The 16,158-nt window shown below is 37.9% G+C and overlaps 1 protein-coding gene across 7 annotated transcripts in view; it reads right to left on the bottom strand.

Moving 5' to 3' along the window:
• Positions 1-2,362: 2,362 nt before the first annotated feature.
• Positions 2,363-16,158, bottom strand: part of BLNK (B cell linker) — a 104,140-nt gene continuing 90,344 nt past the window's right edge. For all 7 annotated transcript variants that reach the window (XM_075758195.1, XM_075758197.1, XM_075758198.1 and 4 more), the window contains 10 exons: positions 15,271-15,298; positions 14,900-14,972; positions 14,289-14,319; positions 13,193-13,235; positions 12,351-12,429; positions 11,860-11,891; positions 8,765-8,844; positions 5,192-5,275; positions 4,046-4,201; positions 2,363-3,098 (listed from right to left, as the gene is read on the bottom strand). In XM_075758195.1, coding sequence (XP_075614310.1) covers positions 2,979-3,098; positions 4,046-4,201; positions 5,192-5,275; positions 8,765-8,844; positions 11,860-11,891; positions 12,351-12,429; positions 13,193-13,235; positions 14,289-14,319; positions 14,900-14,972; positions 15,271-15,298 — 726 coding nt within the window. In that variant the 3' untranslated portion in view covers positions 2,363-2,978. The remainder of the gene's footprint in view (positions 3,099-4,045; positions 4,202-5,191; positions 5,276-8,764; positions 8,845-11,859; positions 11,892-12,350; positions 12,430-13,192; positions 13,236-14,288; positions 14,320-14,899; positions 14,973-15,270; positions 15,299-16,158) is intronic.

The following is a 16,158-nucleotide window of genomic DNA, read 5'->3' as shown; positions in this document are numbered from 1 at the left end:
TGCCCTGACTTCTCATACCAAAAAATTACTTCATTTTAAAGCCAATTTTTTAGTTCTAGTTTTATGTCTTCCTTTTTTTCCCCCCCTTCCCCTAACTATTCAGTTAATGACAATTATATGGAAGAGAAATTAGCTAACAATACCAGAAATATGGAGGGAGAGGTGTGTTGCTGTGTCTGTCAGAGGTCAGGCTCAACATATCTGCTACCTGGTGGAAACAACTGACAACATTAACTAGTGGCAGCTGCTGGCACTGCAACAGTTGTAGGACAAAGTTTCAGGTATAGGATTGAACCAAATTACTGTTTCCTAGATTCTGTATTGGCTGCTGAATCAATAGCATCAGGATTTTTAACATTCTATGCTCCATCCTGAGTACTAATTTATTTTATATCCTTGCAAAGTGCAAGCTTGTATTTTCCCTTGCTCAAACCTTTCTCTTCTCCAGCTAAAATTGTGTTTCAAAATACATCTATACCACAGTCTGCCCAAGCTATAGAAGATCTAGCTTGGGTATGGAAAGCAGAGTAACTGGTCTGCTTCCTGTGTAAAACTGTGAGTATAGTAAAATAGGTGATCACATACTAGTGGTTTTTGTTTGTTTGAGGCTTGTTGGTTCCCCCCCCCCCCCCCCCCCCCCCCCCCCGCCAATGGAGCCTTATTTTGCACCTAGGATGTTTTCACCTCAGGATGAACGGATTATTTTGTGGAAGGTGGTGTTGCCTAGCAAATCCCTGCCTCATTTTTTTGTCAAAACTGTAAGGTACCCACGTAATGATGTAGAATGTGGCTAAAAAGAGAAGGGTTTGGGGATGAAAGTAGTTGAATCTAGAGTGTATTTGTTATTTGCAGATCAGCCACAAAGTTACACATAACGCTTAGAGCTGAGGGGCAGGAGCAGCTTTGAGAATGGAAAGGTCTTAGTATTGCTAATTACCTGTAAAAAAGTGATACTTAGTCTCTCACATGGAAGCCTATAGTTACACTTGCGTTTCACTTTTCATGCCTTTTTCTTCCCCAGTTCTAGAAGATGGTGATACTGCACGTTTAACTCAGAAATGTTTGAAGAACCTAGACACTTTTGTGAGGCGCAACATACAAAGGTTAACAAGAAACAGTTGTGTTTGTTAAGAACAAAGTTTAAATACTGTGCGGTAGATGAGTGAATAAGGCAAGGACTCTACAGAAATGCAAAGAGCTAAATACTGAATGGCTGCTTTTTCATGGAGTATTTTCCATTGTAAGTATTGCTTGAAATAGTAGTCTTCTAAAGTGATGTTTCATGTAACTAAATAATATGGGAGTACACATATAGGAGTAAATTAAGCTTGCAGAAACTAATAACTTTTGTTAATATTGAGGCCTTGACAGTCTTAATATTCTAAACATTACACTAGTACTAAGTGTAGTATTAGTATAACACTAATTAATACCAACTGAACAATATACTAAACATAGCATTTACATAGTACTGTGAAGAGTCTGTCATAGGCAGGCTTGTGTGAAGTCTGTATATATTATTTCTTGCCAATGCCTCATTTGCTTCGTAAGTAGTATCTGTGCTGCAGAGGGAAGAAACTGAGATGCAGCAAGGTAGGTAGCCAGCCATGTGCAGAACATCTTTGTCATATTAGTAATCAGTTCTTTCTAGAAGAAAGTGCATTACTTGTAGAAGTAATTGATCAAACCCACAAGGAAGTAGTTGCAGAACAGAGGTACAACATAGCTCTAAGTGACTTGCTGAGACTTTGCAGGTCTTGGCTCAGTCTTGCCTAAATGCTTTGCAGATAATCCTAGGGAACACTGCCTAATCCAGAACAAAAAGAACAAAGCCAGTGTGTATAGAATGTCAGTTTTGGAAAATGCCTTTAAAACAGATGAGTTTTCAGGTCCAGTGAAATCAAACATCTCTAGAACTAATTAATAACTGTTCCTGGAAGTTTTTCATTGGTGCAATTTATATATTCATCCATTTAATTTTCACTACTTTAACCTTTGTGGAAGTTACATTGTTTGCAATAATACAATAAGTAAATCACTGTGATAGAACAGGCCTGAAAAAAGAAAGGTGGTGGGTTTTTTTGGTGTGTGTGTGTCTGTAAACAGTAATCCTGCAAGAACAGAGTGGGTAGTTGGTTTAGCAATGAAGCAGTGTGCTTGGGTCACCAACAGTAGGCAATTTGAAGACAAAATTTGAGAGCTCTTAACCCAAATATATGTTCTAAAGCTGAAAAATGTGACAGTTTTCGTAACAACAGAACTTGTGAAGGAGCACATAAGAGTATATACATTAAAAGAACAACAGTGAATTGATGCTTTCTTGCTGGGAGGATGCAAAGATGCAATGGTTCCATACACAATAGACTTCACAATATTTTTAATTTTATTTGCACATTTGAAAATACAAACAAAAATATTAATGAAACAGAGTAAAGCTGAGGAAAAGGACAACACATGTCCATTAATCTAAAACATTTAGACAGCTTTATTGCCACTAATCACATGAAGTACAGTCCTGTTTTCAACTTGTACACAGTGGTATATTGGGTCGAGTTGGTCTAACTTATGGGGCTGTGCACTTTACAAAGAAATTGCTGAAAGCAGTGATCTGTGGTAAATGTAACAAATGCAAAGAGTAGATCACCGTGAGTATTCTCATTTTTAACGTGAAAAATGTCCTACAGGAAATCTATCTTTAAATAGCAGTCAAAAGGACCAGGCTGTGGTATGCAGTTCTTCACGTGACTTTGAATACCCATGTTTTCACAGATGAATTCACAGAAAAAAGTGTGTCTGCTTTGGCTTCTGTTAAATATGAGTACTTTTCTGATAAAGTGACTTGGGGTTGAAATACTCAGTAGATGCTCTTAAACAGTATTTTCCATCATTTTGGATGTTCTTTTAATACCTGATCCACATGTTTTGAGGTGTTGAAAGAAATTATTAAAAAAAGTCTTCATGTTAGCACTTTGGTTTGATTAAGAAACTCTTACAATGTATTTCAGTTTTGTTGAGTCTTTTGTGTTGTTTTGGCTGTCAATTAGAACCAGGGAGGTACGCTGATGATTTTCTACTATTTCAGCAACACTGTCAAAGCGCTGGATAGAGAAAACAAAAATTAATTAGTGCTGGCTTCCTTTGATGTTCTAACACTGACAATAAGGACTATATCATCTCTTTCTCTTTGCTTCTCCCACTGTTGAAGAGAGCGAAGCTATGACTGTTACTAAATGAGATGCTCTGCCTTTTAGTAAGAGCACTGATCCTGCTCTTAGTCCTGATTCTAGTCATAAACAGGTTAAATTTGGACAATGGAAAATACTGTGACCACTAGCTGTCTCAGCTCACACTCCTTTCCATTTGTGATTGCTGCCTGCACAAACTGAACCACAGAGGTTGGTACATGCCATATTAAACTGACACCACTTTCAGTTTACCTTATTATATACCTGGCTGCAGACTGTGGCAGTTTGGAAGCTGCTTCATCTGTGGTTCAGCCACCTCAGAGGGAAGGCAATCTCCAGGAGTAATACGGTACAGACAGCCATCAATGAGATCTGTTTTAGTTATGTGATTTTAATGTTTGTCACTGTAAATTAATATCCAGAATCTGCTAGGGTGGTGTGTGCATTTTTTTTTTTTTTTTTTCTTCCCCCTGAGCATGGCTTTTCTTCCTTTACGATTTTCCAGGAAACTTAACTACAGTCTTAAGTAGAAGGTGACTAGAGGACTATAAACAGCTGGAGAATTTATTTGGCAGCTGCAGTTCTGATCCTGATGACTTTTCAAAACAGTTCTATGAGTATGTTTTAAACTTCACCTGTGGTTTTGATTACTCACAGTATGCAGGAGCTGATCTTACAGGTTTCTCTGGCTTGATAGATCAGTCATTATATAGGGTATACTTTTATCTTGATACATGAAGAATCCTTTTGGTCATAGTGCAATATATCTTAATCCTTGCTTATTAAAGGTATATAACTTGGTTACCTTATTAAAGGTATATACCTTTTGGTTAGCAAAAAACGAAACCACATCATCTCACCTCTTCGCCACTTTTTTCTCTGCCCAGTGCATATTGTCTCGTTGATTCAATAAATCGTATAGGAATGTTGTATACTCTTCTGTTGTAAAACACAACCAGTGTGTATGGTTGCCGTGAATCCTGTCCAGAGCTCTTTCTTATTAGAAAAGATCCATCCTAAAGAGAGAAAAGTAGTTATTTTTTTCCCAACATCTTAGTTTGTTTTTAGCTTAATATTTTTATCTATATTAGCATTAAACCCTTGTCTTCATTCGGAAAGCTGTACTGCAGGAGATGGGAATTAGCATGTATTCCTGTTGTCCAACAGTAGCTTACACAGGTGTCATTTAAGAGTCCCCTTTGCTGCTGCTTGTTCTCTCTCAACCAGAGAAAGAAAGAAGAAATGAATACACAGCGGCAGCAGTCTGTTGGAGTCCACAGATTATTAGGAAATGAAGTTACTATCAGTGGTAGTAGGTAGGCAAGAAAGCAGTGAGAGTTGGAGATACTGTTTCTCCAGAGCTGTAAAAAGCACCCTGATAAAGACTAGCACCTACAGCTACTGACACTGAAGCCCAGTGCTCACTAGGTAGCATAGCCTACACTGGTGATAACCCCAGTGCTCTACCCCTTTTTCCTGCTTTGTGGAGTTAGGCAAGAGTGGAAACATACCTGATGCTGAGGATGCAACTCTACATGTTACTGTTCCCTTCTGTGACACTAGCTTTTGTACACGGAATATTTGAGAGAACTCAAATTCTCCAAATACCAAAATACAGTGTTGCTATTTCAAAATGCATAATGGCATGAGCCTTTCCAAAGAGTAACTGTTATTACATGAACCTTTGGAAGGCAATCCTGTAACTTTTAAATGATCTCCACCACTGTCCATTTTAATGGATGCACGTGAACTATCAGGTCTTCCTCAGCTCTCTAGTACGCAATAGCTCTTTCTGCAGTGGACTAGTCTTTGAGCTACACTAATGCAACTTTGTCTTGGGATGGAAACCATAGTTAAATAGTTTTACCACAGTAATTTCATGTTTGACAGTATTTGCATGGCACAGTATTCTGATCTGTTCAGAATACAACTCGTGTTCTTAGAATACTTCTGGTTGTCTTTTGAATTTTTTTCCATAAAACAGACATTCTTTAAAAGTGACTTACTTTGTTTGATCGGTACAATGCATCTTCTGCTGTTTTCCTATCACAGGTAGCAGCATACCATGCTTTACTATAAACACCAGCATCCTAGAAAGAGAAAGAAACAGTTTCACCTGTAAAATAATAATGATATAGTAAAGAATATGGCCTGTAGAGAAGTTACTATTAAATAGTGACCACGATTAAGAACTCAAAAGCAGAACACTTAAGCAAACACACAATTTAGAAAAATATTTGCCAGGAACTCACTGTTTTTTTGGGGTAGAGGTAGGACAAAGGAATACTAGTGTGTCAAAACAGTGGTAACAGATGTGTGATAGAAGGCTGATATATGACAGAAGAAAGATACCCTGAGGAAAGTCAGGTTCAACTGGAATTGGCATTTTTAAAACAGAAGGCTATTCTAGTAGATTTTAAGGAGAGTATCCAGGAAACATTGAGGAATAAATTGACTATTAACAATTTAAATGCTGCTCAGCTGTGGGCTAGCCCGTAAAGTGTCCAGATTTGGTAGGTGTCTAAGCTTCAGGTATGAAGTTTCCCATCTATTATTAATGCTATTTGTGAACATGATCAGGATTGCCTCCATCTGGATAGCATGGAGGTTGGATAAGTGCATCTTTGGCTCTTTTTGGACAAATGGATGGAATGCTACAAAACAGGAGAATAATTAATGTCTTTACTAATACAGCAGTTCAGCCCGCAGTGCTATCACCTGAGACATGAGGTATGGATTCAGTTCCGGTTCTCTGTTGGATTGAGTCTCAATATATCCTTACAGTGCTCTTATCTAAAAGGCATAAATTCATGTTTACTGTGGAGAAGGATTACATCTGTGACAGAATACAAGAGTGGCTTATATTTTATAACATATCTCTTGGATGCCTCATTTCTATATGTTATCCCCTGTGAACACCTCAACAAGATCATCCTTCTTCTTTCCATTCTGTTAAGTGCTTGGCAGTGTTCTGTAAAGAACTTAACCTGCTCTTCCAGTGGAAAACATGGGACAAAGGACTTTGTGGATGGGAGCATAGGTGCAGAACTGAAGATACAAGGTAGAAAGATTGGCACCCTAAAGATAAGTGGATTCTGTTTTAGAAGATAAAAGGTCTCATAGCAAAGAAAGTGCAAAGATGGGAGGAGGTGATGGCAGTTTGGAGCAAGTGGTATGAGCAAGATGATGCAGGACTGAGTGTCTATTTGGGAACAGGAGTGGAGTTTAGAGGAAAGGTATGGTGGATTTTAGAGAAGTATGAAGAGCATTGATACTCAAGGGAAGGACAGGATGAGGGATTAGAAGCAACATGAGACCTAAGCATTATCAGACATCAATAGCTAGGAGATTAACTAGCAGGTTATAAAACCAGCAATCATAAAAAGTGAGCTCTTGCTGAGGAGGGTGATGCAAAAGCAAACTCAAGTGAGCGTAGAGGCTATAGAAATAGTGCTGAGAGTATTTCCTAATGAATACTTCTGGGTATTAACCTTCCTGGTCATTTGAACAGTTTTGCTCCAACTTTATAGTAACAAGCTTAATGATAAAATTCATTTTCACATAAGCTTTGTCACCTCTGTTCAAAACAGATTAAAGATGAAGTTACACATTATGGCTGAGCTGGTCTAGCTGGCTCATTGCTGCCAAAAAAAGGAATGTCTTGGCTTTTCCCTTGTGCTTATTTTGTTGCTCGCCTGATCCCACAGTGAGATAATTCACTTTGGTAATCTCACAGAAAAAAAAATTCATTACCTTTTTTGTTTTGTCTTGTTTTGTGTTTGACTGCCAGGTTGGTTTTCTGCCAGTTTAATGAGCTGGCTCAGCCCACTGCAGGATCAGAGGAACACCAGAGAAGCCTGTGGCTGGGAGGGCATTTGACAGTGAGGAGAGAGCAGAGCCTCCATTTTGGGGGCACTGCACTAAATTCTTAGGTTGGCTCAAGCCATGACTTAGAACTTTACCTCCAAAATTCTTCCATGTATTTTTCCAGTCACACTATTGATTGGAAAAAAGATTGGATGAGAGGAATTGCAAGCATGCAAGGGACTCGGCCACTTAAAGAATGAGTCCAGTAAATCAATCTTTGTTCAACAAAACAAGGAATCAACTGTCCCCAAACCTTTCTTCCAGCAGTATCTGTGGCCTATAATCTGGAAGCAGAGAGCTGCTGCCAAAGTTTGGATGGGAACCAAACAAATAATGAACCTTATGGGCATGAATCATGTCTGCAAGCACCTGTATAGTGCAGGATGCTACAAGCAAATGATACCACTGTACATAATTGGTGGGAAAATAACGCTAACAGTTAATTTTTTTTTTTTTTTAAAACAAAACGGATGTTTTATTAAGCTCTGGTTTTGCCCGTGGCTGTTACATAAAAGTTGCAAATGTAATTGTTACAAGCTGTTTATTTAGTGTCTGCTGGACTGTTTATTTGAAAGCAATTTTTATAATAAATATCCAGTATGACATACTGTTAAAATTTTTCCAGACCTTTAAGTCCTTTGTGTTCTTCACTGTTGTATTATCTTTGTCATGTCAGGCTTTAGAACATTTAATGTTACTGGCTCTGCATAACAGAGCCTTTGTTTTGCACTCAACAGAACTATTTTTACCTTGTTTGTGCCTACTAGGCTAATAAGAATGGCTTCCTGCATTTTTTAGTCTCCCTTGATCCAAAATGAGAGTAAGGGGAATAGCACTGAAATGAAAATAACTTTGCGTTTGCTTAGATTATTCAAAGCTTAATGGTGCAACGAAACACAGGAAAAAGAATTGGTCGTAAAACCGACAGCATTAATGAGAAGAGGTCTGTTTAGAGGAACAGAAAGGAGTAGGACTTGGGAGAGACTAAAACACATAGACGGAGGCATCACAGCATCCTCTGCAAGGGATAGCAGTGACTTTCTTCTCAGCTTTTAAAACTTTGCTGACACCCCAAACTGCAATAAGTAGGGCAATGTTCATAAAAATGATTCTGCCCTCTGCATCCTGCTGTGTTGGGCCAGTCAACAGAGCATCACTGTTTCCTCCTACAATTTTGTGGGATTTCTTAGCACATCACATCAGTGCAGGCTAATGCTAATAGCTGCTGATAGCTTTGTTGTATCTGCTTGGTGCACATTATTTTTTTTACTGAACACCTTATGTGAATCTCTAAATTAGTAAAAAGTAGGTGATTAAAAGCTCTTAATAGCCATCTATATCAAGGACTAGACTTAAGTACATCAGCACAGATTCCCCTGTTTCAAAGGATGTTGAAGTACTATGAACTGGGGAGCTAGGAAGACCTGAAACTGAGAAGCCTTTTTTGGGTTTTGTTTAGAGTGACTGGTAGAATGCTAAGGTTCAGTATAATGCTATTTACATATTTTTCTACAGTTTGTTAAAGCTCTCCTATGCTATATGTTGTAAGCAAACATTTAGATGATTTGTGCCACAGACAATCTCACTACAAATTGGAATGTGGATGCCCTCTGCAAAGGGGTATGAATTTTATTCGGAGAGGGGTGTGGAAATACTACTTTAAAGTAAAGGATAAGAAGATTTCTGTAATGTGAATTTAGCTAATATTTTACCTGGTCTGCAGTACTTGAAATGGATGAAACGCTGCTGTGAGAGGAAGCACCCAGGGAACGGTTTGCAGCTTCTGGCACTTCTAGAAAAGAGAGGGAACAACATTTATAAGTTTTCAAAGTATGTTTGGTTATGCTGTAAGAAACTGGTTTGTTACAGGGACTTTGGAAGATCTAGAAATGCTTGACTTTTGGTATCACGAGGAAAGCTATCTACTATATACGGATGAGCCCTCTATAAGTGCCTGGGACACTTGCCTGCTCACAAGAGGATCCTTGCTTATAAAAAAAGAAATAGTTTGGTTAACAACTTGGTTAATAGCCAGAGCTAGACTTAACTTACAAGAAAAAAGGACACCACCAACTAGGTGAATCAGTGTCACAATGGATAAAGAAAATGCAGGAACACAATGCAAAAAAGCCCTCAGTCTGGTATGAGAGGTGGTCATATAGATGAGGGAATCAGGAAAACAAACGTAGCTCAGACATCATTTTTCACTGGTCTAATTCAATGGAAATGTTTGTACATGTGTGCAAGAAGTCTAGGAAACTCAACAGAGGCAGAACTAGTAGGAAAGAGTACGAAGCTTAATTATAACTGTGATAACAAAGCATTGTAAAAAATAGCTATTAGGGCTGAAATACAGATGTTGAAGAGTTTAAGAAATTAGAAGGAAAATGGTTGAGTAGTATTGTGTAATAATGATATAATAGGGATATGGGAAATAAGTATAGCTAATTGCTTTCTGGTAAAACAGAACCTTGGCCAAAGATAGTATAGGTGTCCCCTACAGGTACTTGTGATCAGAGTTGGGTACAGATTGATATCATTGTACAAGAGAAAGTGATTGCAGAAAGTTGAGTATTACTTATTCTGTTATTATGGGAGGTTTTAGTTCCTATTTGTTTTACTCATTGGGGGGGGGGGGGGGGGGGGGGGGAGCAAGCTGCTAGCATTGGCAGCACTCACCTAGTCCTGGACATGAAACTTTGCAAACTGCTTTATCAAATCTTCACTAATACAGTTCCGATTTAGATTTTGGGTTCAGAAAGTGATTAAAAAAAAGTTACAGAGGAGGTCATGCAGTGACTCAGAATTAAAAAAAAATTCAACTAGACTGGAGAGCTCAGAGACACCTGCATGAAGTAGGTTTAGAACTTCTTTCTAGTAAAGATGCAACTGTCTGGAAGCTGCATTCCAAGTATAGGGAAGACATTGTAAGGAGCAGTTCCAGCTCTCAATGAATGAATAATCACCTGAAGAAAGCTACTCAATATTAAGAATTTTGGTTTTTCCTGTCAAATTTTGACTGACCAGTTGCAAAAGCTACAGCTGGAAAATATGTTGTGTGAATAAAGTAAGAATTGCCAGAAGTCAGGCTGAATTAGGCTTTACAAAAGGAAAATGACATAAATAATAAGAGATTCCTTAGCTGTGTAAAAAGGAAAGAGAAATGAGGCTGTCTACAGTAAGAATTTTATTGATTTTAAAGACAATCTAGGTATTAAATCAATGGGAGTTCTGGTACAGAAATGGAAATTTCCACAACCGAATTGGAAGCAAAACTGAAACAGCTTAGTACGGTTGAACTGTTGGGCCCAGATAATCTTTATCCCAAAAATCTTAAAATCTGGGACGTGAAATTACAGGGCTGGTAACAATTATTTTAAATAAATTTCAAGTCAGCGTGGTACTGTATGATTAAAGAATACCAAACATAACTGCTATACTTAAAGTGGAAAAAGTGACCTGAGCAGCTACAGGGCTTTTTGGCTGACTCCACAAAACACAAGGCCCTAGGAGAGAATTTGAAGGAGAGAACATTAAGATTTGGAGGTAAAGGTACAAACTAGCAAGAGAAAACCTGAAATTTACCCAAGTAGATAAAATGTTATAGCTCTTTCATAAAATAACAGAGTTCTACAAAGGGGGAATATGGCACTGTACTTACTCTGTACTTTAGTAGAGCATTTCGTACTGTGCCGTGTGGGAAATCAGTATTTTTTATAACAAAGGTGAAAGTTAGCACTAGGCTTATATTGTGACAAGGAAAAGATGGTGGGTTATGCTCAAGGGACCAGTGACTAGGTTGTTACTGGACCTGGCACAAAGTAAGAGCGCGTTAAAGAAAGTTTACTAATCAGAGCATCATTTAGCACCAGATAACCTCAAAGAGTTACACTTGAGGGATTAGTAAGAATTTATGCTACAGGTTGCAGTGCATCAGTTGTGTGACAGGAGCAGACAAACTTGAGAGCGTCAGTCTATTGCATGAACATGAACCAATATTATACTTCCACAGCGTAGGACATGTACTTGCAACATACATCAAGCAAACGTTTCCAGGAAAGAGAGAAAAGTACCAATAAATAAAGTATAAAGTTTAAGCTACAACACATGCAGATTTCTATGTGCAATTCTCATCAATTTACAGCATAAAAGATATGTTCAGGCTGAAATATGTGCAGAAAAGAGCTTGTAAGAGGGTCAGACAAACGTCTGCTAACAAGACACTAGAAAAATGTTAGATCTAATTTACACTTCTGTGTAGAGAGTTCATATGCATACTATCTAATTTGTTTATAACTGTGAACTGAAACTAAGCCCCTCTTTAAAAGTATTACTTACAGAGGAGCTTTAGCATTTGCCATTATAAAAATAACTTTTTTTTTCCCCTCCCAGTAGAGAAAGAATAAATGGCTGGATGCAATAAAAATCTGTCTGGCTTCTAGGCAATAGAAGCCTGGACCAGCCCAGAAATGTCATATTTATGTTCTTCTGTGGAAAGGAAAATGGATGGAATCTTTATAATGATAGGAACTGACCCAAACTGCTTTTGGTAGAAATTTCCAGTAGTCACAAATGGGAGTGAAGCACCTAATTTCCATCAATTTATGCAATAATCCTGACATACTCTCTTAATTTTACTAGCTGAGCTAAGCCCCTGGATACTTGATCTCCTCTTTGTATGTATTAGAGACAAATGTTAATTCCAAACAAATGAATATGCATGGCATCTTGAAATAATCTTAACTCAAAGATTAATTTGAAATTACAAGTTAATCACATCTTAATTCAAAATCTGAATTATACTTACTTGGCAGAATTGAGGACTTTTGGAGCAAAGACCTGAAATAAATATCAAGAGATTACAGAAAGTTCTGAGGAGTTTTACCCAGTTCTTAAAATACTAGAATTGTGTATTTGAAGCATGCAGTGGTAGAATGTATTCCATCTCACCCATTTGTCCAGTGAGAAATAAGGGCCAGGTACAGGTGTTTAAAAAAAAAAAAAAAAAAATCACATCCCACTAGTACTGACAATTAGGAATTTAAACATCTGGTTTAAATCTCCATCACCTAATTAGAGATTATACCATGCTTTTTGGTGGTGGTTATAATATTTGGATGCATTTGCTGTGTTTTATTTTTTGACATTGTGAGGCTTCAAGAAACATGACTTTCAAAAAGCAACAGAAGCCTACAGAGTAAACAGTGCTCCCCTTTGAACTTTCCACAGCTGTGTTCAGACTGAGCAGTAGGAGCTGGTGCGCTGAAATATTCAAAAGATGATGAAAAGGGATTTTACTTTTGGGCACCACTTGGAAGGAGTGGAAGCGGAAGCTCTTGGCTGGAACCTCGTCGTCGTTCTGCTGCCGTAGGTTTTTCTGTAGTTTGGGAAAACAAATTGCAGAGTCAAGATTTCTTCAGAAATATATTGTCCCAGATAAGAGTGTTCCAGTAGTTGAAGGAGGGTTTCTTTTATTATTATTGTTATAATTTGGGGGTTTTATTTCCCTTACATGGCAGCTCGCCATCCTGTTGCTTTCTTTATTGACTAGTGGCACACCACCAAATTTCTAGGCAAATAGCTGCAGTGTGAATGCCTGCAGGAGCTCAGTGGGAGCCTTGCCTTCTGAGAGGCAAGCTGTGTGACACAGGGGAGGATGCTGGGGCAGGCTGGCTGCATCTTACCCTTCTGTTAGACAGCAGCTCCTGCTGAGTTTTTGCTTGGAGGAGCTGCAGCCCTGCACGGAGGCAAGATGTGTTTTCTGCCTGTGTGAGGGACTGGCTCTTGCGAGGAGTTGGCTCTCGCCTGAAGTGGTTCTTGCTGAGTTTAGAATGATGCGCTCATGCTTCTCCTCCCTTCCCCCTTCTCCGCTTTGAGGACTATATGGCACATGGCTGGTCCATTATGTTGTGCATTACCCTGCCAGTAACCTCAATAGTTTTATTGTGACTGCTTTTAGAGAACAATGATACTCAGTGCAACTAAGGCTAGCCAGATGCAGTTCAAAACTGCTAAAACCAAGCCCCTCTCAAAAAACCTACAATAAATTGAATGTAGTGTAGTTTGTTTCATGCTTTTAATAAAAAGAAAACTAAATTCTGATAAACGTCAACTTTTTCACAGTAGTGGAGATCATTTACCTTCATTTGCAGTTAAAGTGTCTCTGGAAGGTAAACATGGTTTCTGCAATAAAACAGAAGGAAACCAAGTACATTAAATGGCATGTCACTTGTACAGCCGATGTTTATCTTCTTAATACTTTTTGTGAACTAGTTTATATTTAGAATTGACAGCATCCTGGAGGGATTAGGAGGTAGGGACATGGCCATTCTGTGAAGAGCCTCTAGTTGTACGACCTTGAAGCTTGGGATTTTGCAAAGTAGATTTGGAAAGAATCCCAGGTTTGTGTGTATAAATAGATGGACGAAAGTAAAATCTAAAGATGTGCTTTTTAATTATGTTTTAACTCCTATCAGTAAGTTTATGGTGTAAAAAATTATTCATTCCTATGTCAAATCCAAAAATGAGGAGTCCATCCCAAACACTTGCAAATCAAAATCTGAACATTTTCGTCTTTGTCAAGCTATGCTCACAAATGTCTGAGCACATTTCCTATTACTGAAAGTTAAACTGTCAGTTCAGCTGACAGTAAAAACTCGCCCAGCCTTCCAGTTTCATTTTTTTCCCCATTTATTCTGAAACAATGATAATAAACTGTCAGTTTCGTAACATTTTTCAAATTAATTTATTTGAAAATTTTAACCAGTTCTCTCACTGTCTCCCACAAGAGGCTTTGGAATATTTTTCTAATGATAAAATACTTACTGAAAAGCCTCTGACAAATTCTTGTAAAATCCTGCATCTTTCTGAGCTATTGCTCTTACAATAAATCCATGTTCCCCATAGGCAGTCCTGTATATTTCAGGGAGTATTTCTGAACAGCCTGTTTTCCCATTTATTTCTCATTTTATTCAGTCCTTGCACTGTGTTTATTGTTTAGAGCACTGAATAAAAACATCCCTTTAGTCTCAATATTTTTCTATTTGAGCTTTCTAACTGCTACTGATTTCATATAATGGCACCCAAATATTTCCTTTCTTCATAACACTCTCTTTCTCCTACCCTTTTTATGCTTTCACGACATACACAAATTCATGATCAAATTGAGTTTTGCAAGGAAATGGAAAAATCACCTGTAAAATTATAATTTAATTATGCAATTACAAGTCAACTTACTGGTGAATTTACTGCATTAGAAGTTTTCTTTCTGCAGATTGGAGGGAAAAAAAAAAAGAAGAGAAGAGTATGGTTATTTAGCAGATACATTAATTCATTTAGCAACTAAGCATCAGGTTCATTGACTCCCAAGATATTTCTGGCCAAGATGGGATGCATCTCCCTCTTGGATAGCTGTAGCAGTTAGAAAAAAAAAAAAGAAAAAAAAAGAATAAGGCTGTTGATGTAATGCGGGTAGTCAGGAAGCTACAAGGAAGCTATACTCTGTCCAGTACTTAAGATGACAGCTTGGGTGGGGCAGAAGAGTTTTAATGAAAACCACAACTTTCTGTGTGGACATGCATGTGCTATTGCTGCAGTATGTGATTAACTTAAGCAAGCCAGCCAGCATCTGCCATCAGTGGCAGGCAGTGAAGGGCAATGCCACTAGCATACAAACAGTATTCCTCCAGAAACAACAAAACAATAGCTTGCCTTTACCTAGTGAGGATATCTTTCATGAACAGCAATAAAATTTTGATTGCCATAGGTGAGGATAGGAGTTAGCTCCTAATACACCTATTAACCCCATCCCCAAAGTAGGTTTTTTTTTTTTTTTTTTTTTTACTCACAGGCCCCTTGGTAACGGAGATGGAGCTGCTCCAATGGGAAATCTGGATTCTTGTGTGTTATTGAAGCCATGATCTAGAGATGCAAATGACATATTTAGTGTGCAATATTAGCTGTGTCTGAACAGTGGATTTTCCTCACTGCCATTTCAGTGTTAATGTAATAAAAGTAAAATACATCCATTGGTTTAATTTTTGTCTTAACATGTTTTCACTCTGATTATACTAGAAAACAGTTCAGTAACATTTCTTGCTTATTGCTGACTGTTACAATAAAATTTATACTGACATGCTCCGCTACATGTGATATTAAGGTTGACATATTGACAACAAATCCATCTCATGTTGCCATGTTTTCAGTACAGAATACTTACTTTCATCATTAGTTTTTGCTTCATGGTCCTGTAATGGAAAAATATGTTAGATTTGATAAGAAGCAATTAAAAAAGGAATTAACATTACGCAGGAAGTGCATAAATAAATAATCTGGTCTTGGTAATACATGGTAATGTTTGAAGAAATATTTCTACAGAATGCATATAATATCCAGAATACTTTTCAAATGCTGTCATAAAAGCTGATGAAAAATTTTAGCAAACATCAATCTAATTTTGAACATTCTAATAACCTTGAGATTGCTTGTAGTATTGAGAAAATTGGCCCTGAATTTTGCAACAAGACCTTTTGGTTCATGTTTCATTTCTGAACTGGAAAGCAGAAGTTTTGCAGCAGATGTGAATATACTAAGAACACATCTTCCACTGAACAGAGGATCCTGAGTAGACTGTCTTATCACAATGCTAGAATTGAAGCAATCCAACTCATTTCCCAGCTTCTTTTGGGGACGCTTTCATTTGGCTCCCACTTCTTGTCTTTTAGGGAATCAGACTCCCATATGATAAGTACCTTTCAAAGAGGCACCAGTTATTAATTTGTCCATCTTCATCCATCAGGTTAATGGCTTTTCACTAATGTTGGTCACAAATGCATCCATTCTCTGGTTGGAGAGGTGTAATCCATCATCCAACAGTTGAGGGAGTGAGATGTGGAGAAATTTTTCTCCCAGTCAGCCCAGGCCTTTGAGAGGAACAAGGGTTACAGTTCTGTTAACATGATTGGTGCTAGTTAGTGTTGAGAATGGATTGAACGGGAGCAGTGAACAGATGTTTCAGTTATTGTTTTGCTTTGTCAGTGTGTATAGTCAGGGATGGAAAGGAACAGCACAGCACGGGACAAACATCATGCTCATTACCGTGTCTGTC

Source organism: Balearica regulorum, chromosome 7 (genome assembly GCF_011004875.1).
Source record: "Balearica regulorum gibbericeps isolate bBalReg1 chromosome 7, bBalReg1.pri, whole genome shotgun sequence".
Classification (NCBI taxonomy): domain Eukaryota; kingdom Metazoa; phylum Chordata; class Aves; order Gruiformes; family Gruidae; genus Balearica; species Balearica regulorum.
Note: the sequence above shows the minus strand (reverse complement) of the source record. Positions and strands in the feature narration are given on the sequence as shown.